We start from the raw sequence: 15,620 nt of genomic DNA, 5'->3' as shown, positions 1-15,620 counted from the left end.
GTGTGGATATTTTCATTTTACTGACAATGAAATTATCTTTAACAGTGACTTCATTAAAGAAAAAGTAGATAAAATTTTAAAACAATTCATAAACTGTTTAAGTTTCATGTTATTTCTTTGATAGAAAATAAATTTCATTAGTTCTACAAGTTAATTTTGTAATCTGGAACGATTTGCATGAAAAAAAAATATTTGTACTTCTTTCTTTCAGCAATGAATTTTCCAGGTAGACGGATTAATGGCCTTTTAATACTTGAAGATTGAATTTAAAGTGCCAAGTCCAACATTCCATGGAAGTGACAGAGACTTTAGTGAAGACTTAAGAATGCTAGTTGAACCTAGAATTGCAATAGGACATGTATTGACTAGTCAGCATTCAACTAAAATCGAAAGAGTTTTATCCACTTAAAAATTCAAACCCTAAATATTTGTGTAACAGATTATATGCAATGTAAAGAATAAAATAGATATTTGCTAGAGACATCTACAGATGTGAAACCAGGTGAATAAGTTTACTGTATTTTCTCATCCTTCATGTCTCTTATAGCAAGTTTTCTCACAGTCTACAATAGTGAGAGGGAACACTGATCCATAGCCTCCGGACTCTCTGAAGGGCAGCAGACTTCCTTACCACCCTTAAACACCTTTGAACATTTTTTCCTGTGCACAGCAGGCCCTTGTCCTGTGCTAGAGTCTGACCACCCACTGTTGCTTGTTGACCAAACACACAGTGCCTGGAGCCTGCATTGACACAGGCAGGATAAGATTCCTTTCAAGAGCACCACATATAAGAATCTGAATGCCAAAGAGGGAAAAAAATAAAGACAGTATTACAAATTCCCCTCCAAATTAAACCTGTGTCAACAGATAAAAATGTTGCTCTGTTTGATCTTCTGACTCTATATATTTAAAGGCTGTGACAGGGTGTAGCAGCTGGGACATTTCCTTAATTTAAAGGAAATCATTCTATCTAAATGGAATGAAGAGAGACATATTTGATATACCGGTGCTAATGAACCTTCACCTTTTGAGGAATGAAAAGGGCACTCCCTTACTATGCTCCCGGCATATATATTTTTAACAACGCAATAAAAGATACGCTTGAATTAATGAACAATTTTACTTTTAAAAATGCAACTAGGTTTCATATGGGATGTTATTAAATCCCTAAGACTGAAAATATCATCTATCATCCTAAATATTTTGTAATCAAAATCAATATTACTGATGTCTTTTAACATTAACTTATTGCTACTCTGGTCACTCACAACTGTAAATATAGAATAACTTTATATACAGATCACTAAGAATAGGGGGGAAATTACTACAGCAAAGAAAGATAAAATTCAGATTATGTGTAGTAGTTAATACTTTAAATTTGCTAATTAATAACCTCAATTAAGTGTATGCTTGACATTCAGTGTCAAAAAAATACTATTCCGCTAAGGACAGGGGATGTGGTTTAGACATGAAATGGCTCCCAGCTGCAAGAAGTCTTCTTCCAGATGTACAGTAAGCCAAAGTAATAGAAAAGAACCAGCTGCTAGCATAACAAATTGAAAAGAACCTTTTGACATAAGTCCTGCTTGCCTGTCTGATCTAGTAAGGATATTCAAGGTGAATAGAATCTGAATATGGTATAAAAGAAGTAAGTAAAGGGATCTCAATCCAATTTCCTGATACAACCCATAGCTGCTGTCAGTAGAGGGAAAAAACAAAACAAAACCCAAAACACTAGATGGGAGGAAGTCTGGAGTTCTGTTCCTAGTGCTGATTTTGACTGAGCTGGGTGGATTTGGGCAAGCCATTTAACTCCTGAGTTGCAGTTTGTTCAACTGTAAACACTTTACACTGTCAACTTCAAAAGGATATTGTAGGGGTCAAATGAGATAACAGGTGGAAAGGCTTTGTAACCTATAAACTATTGCACCTAAAAATGCATACAACAATCAAATGTGCAACAGTTGGGTTACTGCTCTTTAAAAAATACAAGCTGGTGGAGATGAGTAACTTTTTATTAAAAAAATTAAATGAGTGAATTTTTGCCTTTTTTTTTAATTTAAAAAATGTCAGTTTGTTATCTGGTAATTATAATTGTTAGAACTTATTTTAAATAGTTTACCTAGATAAGTGATTGGTGGTGGTGGGACAGTTAAAATTTTATTTCTCTATTAAAAGAAATATTTATTTTGAGGGTTCAGATTTAAAATAAATTTTAAAATATGAATGTTACCCATTGCCCATATCTTTTATGAAAAAGGAAAAGGCAAAAAATAAAAATCTGGGCAGTATTATATGGTAAGAAAAACTTCTGTAAATGATCAAAAAATGTAGTAAGGTACCTAATTTCCTTAATTAAAAAAAAATTTGTGGAACACACTGCAAGTGGAAAGGAAACACTTCTAAAAATGAGTAGAAGTAGCATCTCAGTGGCAAGAATTCCTAAGGCCTAGTGATTCTGAAACTATTGCAAGAATCACTAAATAAAATGCTGGAAGATTCAGAGGGTGAAATCTCTGGTAAAAAACAACAGCTGACATTTAAATAGCACTTTTAGGTTTACAAAGCACTTTACAAACATGATTAACTTTGACCCTTACAACAGCCCTATAAGGTAGTTACTGTATTACTGTTCCCATTTTGCTCAAAAGGAAACGGCGACTCATAAACCTAGTGTCAGAGATGAGAAATGAACTAAGGCTTCTTGGACTGCAAATACAATTATTCCCACTACAGTATTATACTTCTGTTGCTTTCTGTTTTGTGTTAGATCACTCACTATAAGTGACACCTCTCCACCACATTTGGTTTATTTATGACACAGCCTAATTATACTCTTAAAAAAAATAAACAAATAAGTCTATAGTAGCAAATAGAATATATGAAACTTTTAAACATTAGGCAACAGAATGGAGTCAATGGAGCCAAGGCTTACTGTTTCCATGATACCTTTTGAGTATTACAAAGGGATAGAAACTATATGTGATGATTAGGCTGGAAAATGAAGTTTTAAAAATCAAATGAACACTATATGTATTTCTATATAGCTGTGCCATTACTTTTTTACCAATCCTTATGCTGTGGTACATATGGCAGCAATAAAAATTTTCTTAGGGATGAAGAAAAAATTTAAAAAGAAAAATCTTAAAAAAAGTAAGTTCCCTACAAGAACTTTACTGGCTTATAGCCACGTTGTAACAACTTATTACACATATATATGTATGCACACACATGCATACAAACACACAAATATAAATGTTGATAGGGAAACACTTTTTAAAATGTGGATATTTCTTCATTACTCTTTTGACTATAGCAATATATTCTGTGTTGTTAGCGAAAACTGTGAATCTGCCAGTACTTAATCTAGTACAGCAGTCAAATGTAATTCACTTCTCCAACACTCCTTTAGTGGTATCAGAATTCTACAGCAATCTCTCTATTATTCCCACCTATTAAAAAGGAAAAAAAATCTACAATTCAAGTACATGTGCACATGAAAAAATTTTAAGTTTCTCTAAAAAGCAAGAAGCAGATATAATTAAATAAATTACATGATAGGGAATATTATCTTAGGATGCTGATATAGAAATCTATTTTAATCTCATTTAAAAATACTGATTATTTCTATTTTGAGACTTCATGGCTATAAAAGTTATTTACTTTTCAGTAATCAATTATCTTTCATGTATAATTTTAAATGGAATTATGTAGCACAAACTTTACTGTTAATGTGCTTCTTTCTTTAAAATTTATTTTTGGTTCCTCTCTACTGCAATGCTAAAAACAAATTGTTCAGGTGTGACATAGCAACAAATACCTTTTCTCTGTTAACTTGAGTTACATTTTTTTTTTTGCTTTACTATTAAAGAAAACCCCACTACTTGGCAATTTCAAAGAACTGATTGATTTTTTAAAGATATTATTCCAAGCTTAAAAATAAGATTTTTTTGTTTGGAAATCCTAATTAAATACATAATTAATTACAAGTAGACTAGGTAGATTAGGAAGAAAAAATATTATATAACTTTTCACAATAATCCTATACCCTTTGCTTTAGGTTATTAGGTATATACAGTCTTAAGTGTTAAACTCATTTTCAGAACAAAGTAAAAAACACCTTTGAAGGTCACCCTTAAAAATCCTGTTTGGGAATGTCAGTAGGGGGTTAACCAAAGGCTTTTCCTGGCAGGAAAAGCTGAGGCCTTAGTCTAATTTTGGACTTGTTTCACAGGAATTTTAAGAGACAAATCACTTCTTATAAGGTGGTAAAACTTTCCTGTGAGCAACAATACAGGGACAGGTCTGCTCTGAAAGTAGTATAACTTAAAAGAAGGATAGTTAACAGTTCAAGAGAGGAAAAAAAGACTGAAGTCAAAATCTCATTCTCTTCATATTCAATAATTTTTTTAAAGTTACCCTAAATGTAATGCTACCTCTCTTTCTCAAAATCACAGTATCAAATTTGGGCCACATGTAGTGATTCCTCTTAAGAGTGCTAAGGAATATTTGGTGATTAATGTCAGTGTGTGTTTAAGGTGCAATACTAATCTTTAGTGCTTTGGTCCACTGTTTATAATATGAAGAGCACCATCTGCTAGGATCAGTGTATATTATTACTGTAAAAATTGAAACCCAGGCAAAGATCTAATACAGTGTTCACGAGTATATCAACCTCATGACCCAACCCTCTGCTGCCAGAGCTTCATATACAAAAGAATCTTTCTTGGAGAAAGGCAGCTTTTAGTGGAGTACTGCTGTCTGTAAAAATCTACCACTTTCTTTGCTTAAGAAATTCTCTCTGAAGACCTGAAAACTAAGTAAAATTAACATTTCCCTCTATTAAAAAAAATACTAAAACCCCTCAGCATGTAAAGAAAATTTTGGTTTCTGTAGATTTCATAATGATCAACTTAAATCTTTTCTTGCTTCAAGCATTTTATTCATTTAAATATTTTAATCTATGAGGATGTCTTATTTATTAATCTATTTTGATTGTCTGTTTTGACAGTTCATTTAAAACAATTTTGTCTAAGACTCTTTTTTAGGTTACAGCACTTCAAACTCAAGTTCTCATCTCTAAAAGTTGACCACTGTTCAGATTAGAAACAGGTTCTTGGAAGTCCTGGAGTAAAAGCAATTGAACCCACTTTCTAATGGAGTACTAGAAGGCAAACTGCTGGTCATTTTCAATTATAGGGAAGCCCTTGTGTGAACAGGGTGAGTAAGTAGTTGCTTTTTCACCTATTCATTATCCTACTTAACTACTTGTGATTAGAATGTAACAGAAAGGAAATTTCAAATCAATTTAAAGAAATACAATAAATATGCATCAGTCAAAGAATATCAGGACATCCCTGAACATAGGCTGGACCAACTGAAAATCAAACAGCATATCTGCATTATATTAAAAATTAGTTCAATAATAGAGAATTGCTTTAATAGTTTTGTTTCCCCAAACATTCTAATGCCAGGGTGTGAAGGATGAGAGATCCCAAAGCATGTTCTTTACTATCCTGGATGCTTGCTAACTTCCTCTCATTCAGTGAACATAACAGTTTCATTTGATTCCTCCAAAATTGCTATGAGACCATTTTCTATCCATCTTTCTTAGGCCTTATCTTTCAGAGACTTAACACATTCAATTTTATGTCTTAAAACATAGTAGTGGGAAGAACATTTCCCTTAGAATCAAAGGATCTGAGTTCAAGTCCTGCAGTGTGAATATGGCCATAGTCATATAAACTGAAGATAGGGATTCATCTCTGACCTCAGCTTCTTCATCTGTAAAATGAGACACTGGACTAGCAGATCTCTAGGATCCTTCTAGAAATAACATTTATAATTTTAAAATAAGCACTTTGTAAATCCCAAAGGCTGATATAAATATAAGTTGTAGCTATCTTCTAATTTAAAAATCAGAAATTGGGTCTATAGGGATAATCTGCAATATCATTCATTTCAATTTGCATTGCCACTTCCAAGTTTGCCCCCTACTACCATCATTCAATAACCTCTCTTTATTTAAGGTCCATACAATTCACATCTATGACCCAATAAAAATCCAGAGAGCCAATATCTACAGACCTTGAGGATACTCCCCTTCCTTCCTCAATGAGTTCAGTACTTGGCTCAAAATCTTATTCTCCTCCCCCATTACTGTTCTCATACTAGGGGTCTTCAACATACATACTGATACTCCCTAAAACACTCTCATCTCCACCTACTAGCTATGCAACCTACTTATTTCTTGTGACCTATTACTCCATTTCATCTTAGTCACACATAAAGATGGAGATTCTCTTGATCTTGCACTCACAAATGTGCCAACTCCATCTTCAAGAACTCTGCTGATTATTCACTACTTATTCTGAATATAACTTATTTGTACATAGTTATTAATATAATTGTCTCTCCTGTTAGATTTTTGAGTTCTTCAAGGGTAGTGATGATCTTTTACATTTCTCAGCTTTAATATGGTGCCTGGCATATAACAATGACTTAATAATTGATGATTGACTGACTTACCTTTACAGCTATCTCAACAACCATCACAGTGTCTAACCCACATTTGAATACTTCAAGAATCTGTGATTTCATTATTGCAGGTTCTCCTTTCCACCAAAGTAGATCACAAACTTACTTGGTTTTAGTAGAAAGCTCTTGTGACATTTTCTCTCCATAATAACATGGAACATGGCCAAGCTGATCTTTGAATTTCAGATATATAGTCTATCTTTAGGCTTGTCCTTGAAGCCATTCTAACTTGGTAATATATGCTATAGCTTACTCTACTAGAAATTCTTCAAGAATCCAGGGTAACTAACCTCCACACTATCATGAGGTACAGAACTTTGGTAGTGAGCTTTGGATATGGACATATTTTTTTTTCCTTTTGCAAAATATGAATTTATAAATATGAAAAATATATAAACCAAATTTATAAGGAAACAAAAAATATGATCATGGTAGAAAGCTATTTTCAGGCCCAGTGCTGTCATGTATTCATATTAACTAATATCTAATCTTTTAGGATGAATTCATAAATTAATATTGAAGCTCAAAAGAAGAATTTGTCTTATAAAGAATATATACATAATGCACATGTCTTATTAGGAATGCTTCACTAATTAGCATGAAAGTTTTTATCCTCTAAACTTTGACTGGCCTTGAGAAATAATTAGAATAGAATAATTGTCAAGTAATTGTGGTCTATGGATTACTGTGTTTGAGCCAAACATCTTGTGGCCGGCCTACTTTTCCTCACCCCTCCAAATCCCAACTGGTAAAATAGGCCTGCAAAAAAAAATAATGGAAGGAATGCAAATTTCAGGGATTTTGATGAGTTAACAAGTGAAGTATTTGAATTTTTAACTAAATATCAAGACTAAATTCATAACAAAGTTAAGATAGTTTTACATTCTAATTAAATGCCACAGTGACACTCATTTGAAACTTTTTCATAAATTTCCTGAATTGTTTTCCTGTGTTATCATTTTTCATATCTATCTTGTCTTCTCAGTTAATCTCTAATCTCCTTAAAAATATGCCATATATTATGTTTTTTAACATAGCTCACAACTATGAACATAACACTAGACTCCACAGAAGATGTTGAAAAATGTTTGCTATGTTGAATGCATAATGCAACTAATCAACCAACATAATTTCACATAGAGATAATGCCTACCTTAATAATGATATATATTGCATAAATATCCCTAGGATCTGACAACTAGATAAAAATTTGGCATGTTTTAAAGATATTCAGTAATAAGAGATTTGTAATTAGTTTGAGAAATGTCAATAGAAATGCATGTATTTTTACTAATCAAATTTACTTTTATCCTTTTGAGTATAATTCAACAAGAAACTGACATTCTTAAATAGATTTATCTCACTTCATGGTAAAAAAACAAACTTTAAAGAAAAATGAATATTTACTCATTCAATAACATGTACAACTTATGTCTTACTAGGAAAAGGATCAGGTGACATGCAATCTAGTCACTAGTTGATTACCTTGGGCTAGCCACTTAATTCCACTAAGCTTCAGTTTCCTCACCTATAAAATGAGGGGATTTGTTATAAACACTAAGTTTTCCATTACAACAAACACATGTGTGTATCCTGGTGTAGGAAATTCTTTAACAAATACAGATTGCTACTTATCTATTACTTATAGCCTCAAAGGGTAGTCTAAAGCACAATAAGTTAAATGACTTGTCCATGTTCTCATAACTAGTAGGTGATAGAGATGGGACCTGAACCAAAGTCTTTCTAATTTCAATATCATCACTAGTCTACCATTATTTATAATAAAAAAGGGCAGTAATATCAGCTTTATGAACATACTTGAAATCTAATTTTAACCATAAATTTTTATCTGTTTTCTATCATACCTTTATCAGAGTTATTAATATGTCATGATTTTTAACAGATTAAGTATTTCACTTTTTTATCTTCCATTATCATTTTTCCTTTGGTACAAGAGCTAAACAGTATAAAACAGCTTTGGCAGAAGAAAACCAAGAAATGTAAAAAAATTGGATAATCATCCCATGAATAATTAAGTACTCTGAAGATCACTTAACAGATACATTAAATTAGCTCACTAATTGGAGAAGTAATATACTTGCCTTTTAAGTCTTTTACATAACTCTCTTTGCAACTGTGCATGAGCTGAAGGATCCACTTATGCTGTGCACCAATACACTGCCAAGAAGGGTCACCATCTGCGTGGAGGTCAGAAAGATATCTGAAAAAGAAAGACCAAGATACACATAAGTTAGAATTCTCTTATCAATGAAAATCAGGATAGACTATATAATAAAATCTTTTTTTTCAGTTTTACAAAGAAAAACAAAATCTAAATCAAATTATAAATCACTGATAAAAAGATTTCTTAATTTTTAGTAACCAAAATTTAATGGAGTAAGTTAAATATTTTAAAATTTCTCTCCAAAGAATTAAAAGGAGAAGAAATTTAGCCAAGTATATTTTAGAAAGGCAACTTAGTTCATGACTTTTTTCCACAATAAGGTGTGAAAACATCTTTACATTTAATTTCAGATAAAAGAGTGTTTCTTCATTATTAATAATCATTAAACTTTAAATTGCTTTCCACAAAACTGGAAGTCATTGGAGAAGGTAGGAGGAATAATTTCAAAAGAAACCTTTTGTTTGTAGATTTTGAAACAGTATGAAATATAGCTGCCAGTAGATGGCACTGCCCCACTGGGTTTTTTGTTTTGTTTTGTTTTGTTTTGTTTTGTTTTGTTTTTAAGACTTAAATCTCAACACCTGGGACAACTCAGAATTTATAAGGTTCCTTTGAATATGGAGTGATTCTGTGGCCATAAATTCTGTATCTTTATAAAGTTCTGACTTTCAAGAAATTGCCTCTGAATTAGGGAATAGGACAAGAAGAATCACAGATCACAAAGGATAATAGATCTACACTAGAGCTCAAAGAGTACTTAGAAGTATTTGAACACAATCCCATGGTTTTAAGTCAGAAAACAGACTAAGAGGATGAAGTGACTTGTCCCAAAGAATGTTTGAAGGTGGATTTAAACTTAGGTCTTCTTGATTCCTAGTCTAGTGATCTCCTTTGTAACACCTAGCTTCCTCATGCCAGTAATACCATATCTAAAGTTAAAGTAGGGAAAAAAGTTGTTAACTTCTCTCAAAAAATAATGATATATTAAAAATCCCTTTTGGAGTGAAAATTTCAAAATTGACAAAATAAAAATATATTTGACTTATCTGAAAGAGAAAGGTAATACAGAGGCTGAGTCTTGTCACAAATAACATCCAGAAAATTTAATTAAATATTATTTTTTATAAATAGACTACCAGCCTCATTATAGAAAGCTTATTATCACAAGAAGACATTTGTTGTAATAATAATAATCTTATAATGAATGGTAACAAATTTAATCTGTTTGAGCAGTCCCCAAATCAAGTTGGGGAAACAAATAACTGCTACATGGAGAAAATGGGTTCTCTGGACCTATATGATCTCTCCAAGCTTCTCAAAGGGCTCAGCTATTTCATTACTCAGCAACAGCTCTCCATCTCCATGTAGATAAGATGAAACAAGTCCATTTTGCTGTTAGCAATAAAATAAAGGATGTATGAGGAAACAGGTTTTATATATATAGTTAGTCAAAAAAGTAATATTTGGGAATGATCTTTGGAACTATTAATCCACATATTACCTAGAGTAGGTTTTATCTTTAAGATCTCCAGGATTGGGTAGGTAAGTGGCATGATAGGTACTTGGTCATCTTCTGCAGTGGATGCATGAAATATTTTAAAAACAGAATATGTCTACTTCCATAAGCTGCAATACATTCCAGTCTCTAGAACTGGTCCATCTCTTTCCTCTAACCATCTAGAAGCAGATTGTTCTTATGTATACAGACAAGCAGGTGAGCTAAAAGGGCTCAAAAGATGTATGTTTTTACTCAACCAATCATAAAAAGCTACTTTTAACTACTTCATACAAATGAAAAAAATCAGTCTGACTGATTTAAAAAAAAGAAAGAAAAAAGAAAGCTCATTACAGAGAATTTTATAAATAGTTCTTGGCATTCTTGCATTCTTTCAGAATGCAATCCAATCTCTTTCTCTCACCCAGGTTTCCCAACTCCTGGCACTCCACCCCACCATTCTTTCTGATCTCTAATATTTATTAAAATTAAGGCCTTGTCTATTAGGTTTTCTGGCTCCTCTCAAGGCTGTTTTATTTTCCCATTAGGAAACAATATAGTAACTTCATAATTCTCCTCGTGGATGCTATGTTATTCCTAAGATCTTTTGTCCAATCTAGATCTAGGAAAATATAGTTACATGGTGCAGTGGATACAGTGCTAGTTCTGGAGTCCAGAACATACATTTTTATCTGAATTTACATAAGTCCTTAGAAAATGACTAGTGGTGTGGCCCTGGGCAGGTCAGTTAACCCTGTTTGGCTCTATAAAATGAACTAAAGAAGGAAATGGCAAGTCATTCCTGTATCTTGTCAAGGAAACCCCAAATGGGGTCACAAAGAGTTGGACAAGACTGAAATGAAGGAAGAACAATAGATTTAGGAAAACAGTACTTCCTTGGTCTAGCAATAGTTCTTTATTTTCCTGTTTGAATAAGTTATAACAGCTCTACTCACCAACTTAATCAGTGGCTTGTTGTAGTTAAAAAAAAGCAATTTATACGGAAAACAATTTATTTTTATTTTTAAAATTGAAACCATGGGGAAAAAGAACTACTATATAAATTTATATGGTTTCTTTTCTCTGGTGGTTGGGCAACAGAATATAATGCTTAATACTTTCTTTTCCATTCTAAGAAAATAACTATATTAGTATTAATCATAATAATATTCAGCTGAAAAGTAGACTACTTTATAACTCTGAGATAAAGTTTATAGATCATTCAATAACAGGCATAATAGCAGGATGCTGACATGTCTGATACTGCTTTTTGGGTCCCATTAAAAAAATGAGAATGAGATTAATAGCAGCTTTGTACTCATTATATCATTGGATCCTTATCATTATCCAATAATTGCCATTTAACAAATAAAGACATTGGGGCTTTCTGGGGTTAGGTGGTTGATCTGCCAAAATTGGGACAACTAATAAGTGGAATAAGGTCAGAATACAAGTTTCTTTTGATAATAAAGCCAACATTCTATTATACCAGATTGCCTCTCCATCATCGACATAATTGTACATTGCTTAATTCTATCTTTCTCAGAAAGTATTCATCAACAAGTTTGAAATCCTAAAATCAATGACTTTTAATGGTGCACAGGCCATAAAATGCCCTTTAAATTTTTTAAATAAATTTATTTTTTAAGACAATTTAGGTTTTTAGGACCTCATCTAATTTTTTTGGGTGGGGGGAAAAGATTAATTATCTTTTGTCTGACTATGCCAATAAAAAACTTTATTTTGTTATTTGTTTTTTAAGTAAATTTGATTTCTAACATTTAAGTGTGTGCATGTGTCTGTTTGTATATAGGATGTATTTTAAAATTATAAGCCCAAATCAAATACTGCATTGAAAAGGCATTTTTAAAGAATAGATAGTAGGAAAAAAATGGTTAGCCTTTCCAATTTTCTTTTCTTCGCCTGTTTTGTTTTAAATTGACTTAATTTTATTTCCAAATACAATTTTTAATAATTGCTCTGTGACAGTTCTGTATTGGCATGAAAAACACAGGAAACACTGCTTCTTAGTCAAAAGTTTCTAGTAAGCTAATTACTAGTGTACATTTACTTACGTACAATTTACATAAGCAATAAGTTTATTATTAGATACTCTGGTGAGCAAATGTAAGAAAACACTTGCTGTTTAATCTAAGTCTGAATCATGCCAAACATTTTTCAGTGGTGAAAAGAAAAAGAAAACAAAGGCATTTTAAGTCTTAATCCCATGAATCACTATTAATGCTCTGACTACTAGTAATGCCACCTGGTACTAATCCATTAACTATACCCAAGGATCTCAAAGTCGAACATATAACAGTAACTAGTATTTATATCATGTTTCAAGATTTATATAGTACTTCATATCCATTATTAAACTTATTATTCATAAAAATCCTATGATGTAGATACTACAAGTGTCATCCAATTATAGAGGAGGAAACTAAGGTTTAGAGGTGAAGACCACTGGTTTCACAGCCAAATGTCGGAGGAAGATTTGAATCCACTTCTGATGGACTCCAACCCTAGCACTCTTTCTTCCCAGGTTTGAAATCTTTCACTTTTTCCTCTCTCTCATTTCCAACATGCTACCATTTACCAAGTCTTGTCAATTCTACTTCCACAACTTCATTCACCCATATGCTTCTACTTTTACATTGCTATCAACCTAGTTCATTCCCTTTTTAGGGAATAAACTTGTCTTAGATATTTTAATAGCCTCCTAACCTATCTCCCTGCTTCAGGTCTTTCTCATCTGCAATCTAGCCTTCACAAACTGCCAAAATAAACTTCCTAATATGCAGATGCTTAGAAGTATTAGACTCCTTTTGAGTGATTTTTCTGCCATGTCACTCCTTTACTGAATAAACATTTGAGGGTTCCACATTGCTTAAATGAGAAAATGCAAACTTCTCAGTCTTCCATAAGTTGGCTCCACTCTATCTCACTAATATAGTTTCACATCATCACCTTTTAAGGTATTCTATATTCCAACTGAACAGAACTCCTAAGTATTTCCCACACAGGTATGTTCTGATCTGGTCAGGACATTCTTTGGCATTTCCTCCTCTTTAGAAATTCTTGTTGAAGTTCCTTCCACTGGTCTACAGACTACATGGAATCGCCATGTAGTTTTCCTGCTACTCCTCACAAAAAGCACTTCAACAATGATCTCTGTTCCTTTGCACAGAATTCTCTAAGTATTCCCTCCTCACTTCTGCTTTGAATCCTTAAAATTCTGTTTATTTGTTTTTAAAAGATCAACTAAGATGGCTTCTACTACATGAGACCTTTCCTTATCTTTCATTAACTACTTGTGTGCTTTTAGCTCCTGCCCCTGAAAATGATCTTGTATTCATTTGCCTTATATTTTGTATAGACTTAAATATGTAGAAGTTGGTGACCTTTTCCTACCTAGTCACAGATCAGTAGGTAATGACACTTAAGGGAACCACAGACTTCTTCAACCCAGTTTCCAATGCCCCATTGCTCAGTTTTCATCAGACATAGGTCTCTCACTATATCCCTTCCTCTATGGAAGGATCTCTCACTCCATTCTAGTCTGATCTTTGAACCTACTCTCTTTAAGTAGGGGACCATCTGCCATGCCATTATTCCTCAAGGGTCTCAGGGCCCTCTCTCCTGCTCTGTCATTTTCCTTTTACATCCTAATTATTAACTGGCCTTTCCCTTCAAATAAATTGAAAATTAACATAGGTCTTCTTTTATATGTTGTCTCCTCCAAATCAGAATGTGAGCTCCTTGAAAGTTGGGACTATCTTGATGATATTTACAAAAGAAAAAGCAGAAGGTTTTGCACAAAGTAAGTGCTTCATAAATGATTTTCCAAACTGTGGGAGTAGAAACACCTAAGAAAAACAACTGCTTGATTACATGGATTGAGGGGGATATGACTTGGGATGTAGACTCTAAATGATCATCCTAGTGCAAACACCAACAACATGGAAATAGGTTCTGATCAAGGACACATGTAATACCAATGAAATTGTGTGTTGGCTACAAGATGGGGTGGGGGGAAAGAATATGATTCTTGTAACCAAGAAATAATGTTCTAAATTGACTAAATAAAATTCCCCAAAAACAAAAATAAATGAGTAAATGCTTTTCCATCTCACATAGTGAATATATATCATTTACTATGTGCTAAGCCTTGTGCTAAGTGCTTTACAATTATTATCTCATTTAATTCTCACAACAATCCTGGAGGGTAGGTGCTCCTCCTATTTCCATTTTATAGTCAAGGAAACTGAGGCAAACAGAGGTTAAATGACTTGCCCAAGATTACATAGTCATTAAATATCTGGGGCTAAATTTGATCTTAGGTCTCTAAGACTTGTGGTTTATCCAATGGACCACCTAGCCGCCTTAATTTCTTAACTTCTCTGGGCCTTGGTCTTCTACCCCATAAATTGAGGGGAATAGATTAGGTGACTATAGTCACTTCCAGTGCTAAACCTGGGATTCTTTGATTAATCATTTCTGTTAAAACTACTTGAATAAATGAAAAAAAATAAACTGTACAAGTCAAATATGCTATAATTTTAAAATTATTATTGCTATTATAGTTTTCATAACATATGCATATTTTGGAGAATATATTTATTATGTCAATATGAAGAGGTTGTTTTATTGCAAGTCATTAGAAAAAATATATCCCCGTTAGCAGTGCTGATAAATTATTTCTAGCATTTTTATTGTTTAAAGATGTTAGGTATGCCCGAAATGTGACTTGAGTTTTTCATAGAAAAATCAAATGAAAAGGACAGAATTACATTTTAGAATTGTCAGACTTTGGAAATCATCTCCAGTCAAGTGTAAAAGGGGAATACAATTTGTGCAAATCAGAGGACTAGTAAATAAGAGTGTCAAAGCTAGAAAGTCCATCAAGTACATTAAATACCTGCTGGGTCCCAGGTCCTGTGCTTAGCACTGGCTACAACAATAAAGGCAAAAGACAGTCCTTGTTCTCAAGGAGCTCCTTGCCTAATGACTGGTAATAACGTGAAGTTGTCTCACACTAAGATTCAGGAAGATTGAGAAAAGCAATTTTGAAGAACATGGGATGTTAGTTGTGATCTGAAGAAAGCCAGGAAAGTCAGAAGGTGAGGTGAGAGTAAGAGTGTCCCAGGCCTAGGGGATCAGCACCTAGTAAAGAAGAGGGAGGACTTAAATCTGGATCTTCTTTAGGCAATTTCAATATTCCTTTCACTACTTTTTTATTTCAGTGGATCTGTGATCTCCTTAATGTGGGGACTCCTTTCACCAGAGCAGATCAAAACCCAGCCACAGGAAGAAAAGCTACAAATGAGTTGTGAACTTTCCTGTTATATCATACCTTAAGACATCAGATAAAGTTATTCTTAAAAAGGCCAAGAAAGATAA

At 33.0% G+C, this 15,620-nt stretch overlaps 1 protein-coding gene across 7 annotated transcripts in view; it reads right to left on the bottom strand.

The window, feature by feature from the left end:
• Positions 1 to 15,620, bottom strand: part of EXOC2 (exocyst complex component 2) — a 258,548-nt gene that overhangs the window by 135,531 nt on the left and 107,397 nt on the right. For all 7 annotated transcript variants that reach the window (XM_007488046.3, XM_016431808.2, XM_007488048.3 and 4 more), the window contains one exon: positions 8,640 to 8,758. In XM_007488046.3, the coding sequence (XP_007488108.1) occupies positions 8,640 to 8,758 (119 nt within the window). The remainder of the gene's footprint in view (positions 1 to 8,639; positions 8,759 to 15,620) is intronic.

Source organism: Monodelphis domestica, chromosome 3 (assembly GCF_027887165.1).
Source record: "Monodelphis domestica isolate mMonDom1 chromosome 3, mMonDom1.pri, whole genome shotgun sequence".
In the NCBI taxonomy this organism is placed as follows: Eukaryota; Metazoa; Chordata; class Mammalia; order Didelphimorphia; family Didelphidae; genus Monodelphis; species Monodelphis domestica.
This window is presented reverse-complemented; position numbering and strand designations above follow the sequence as displayed.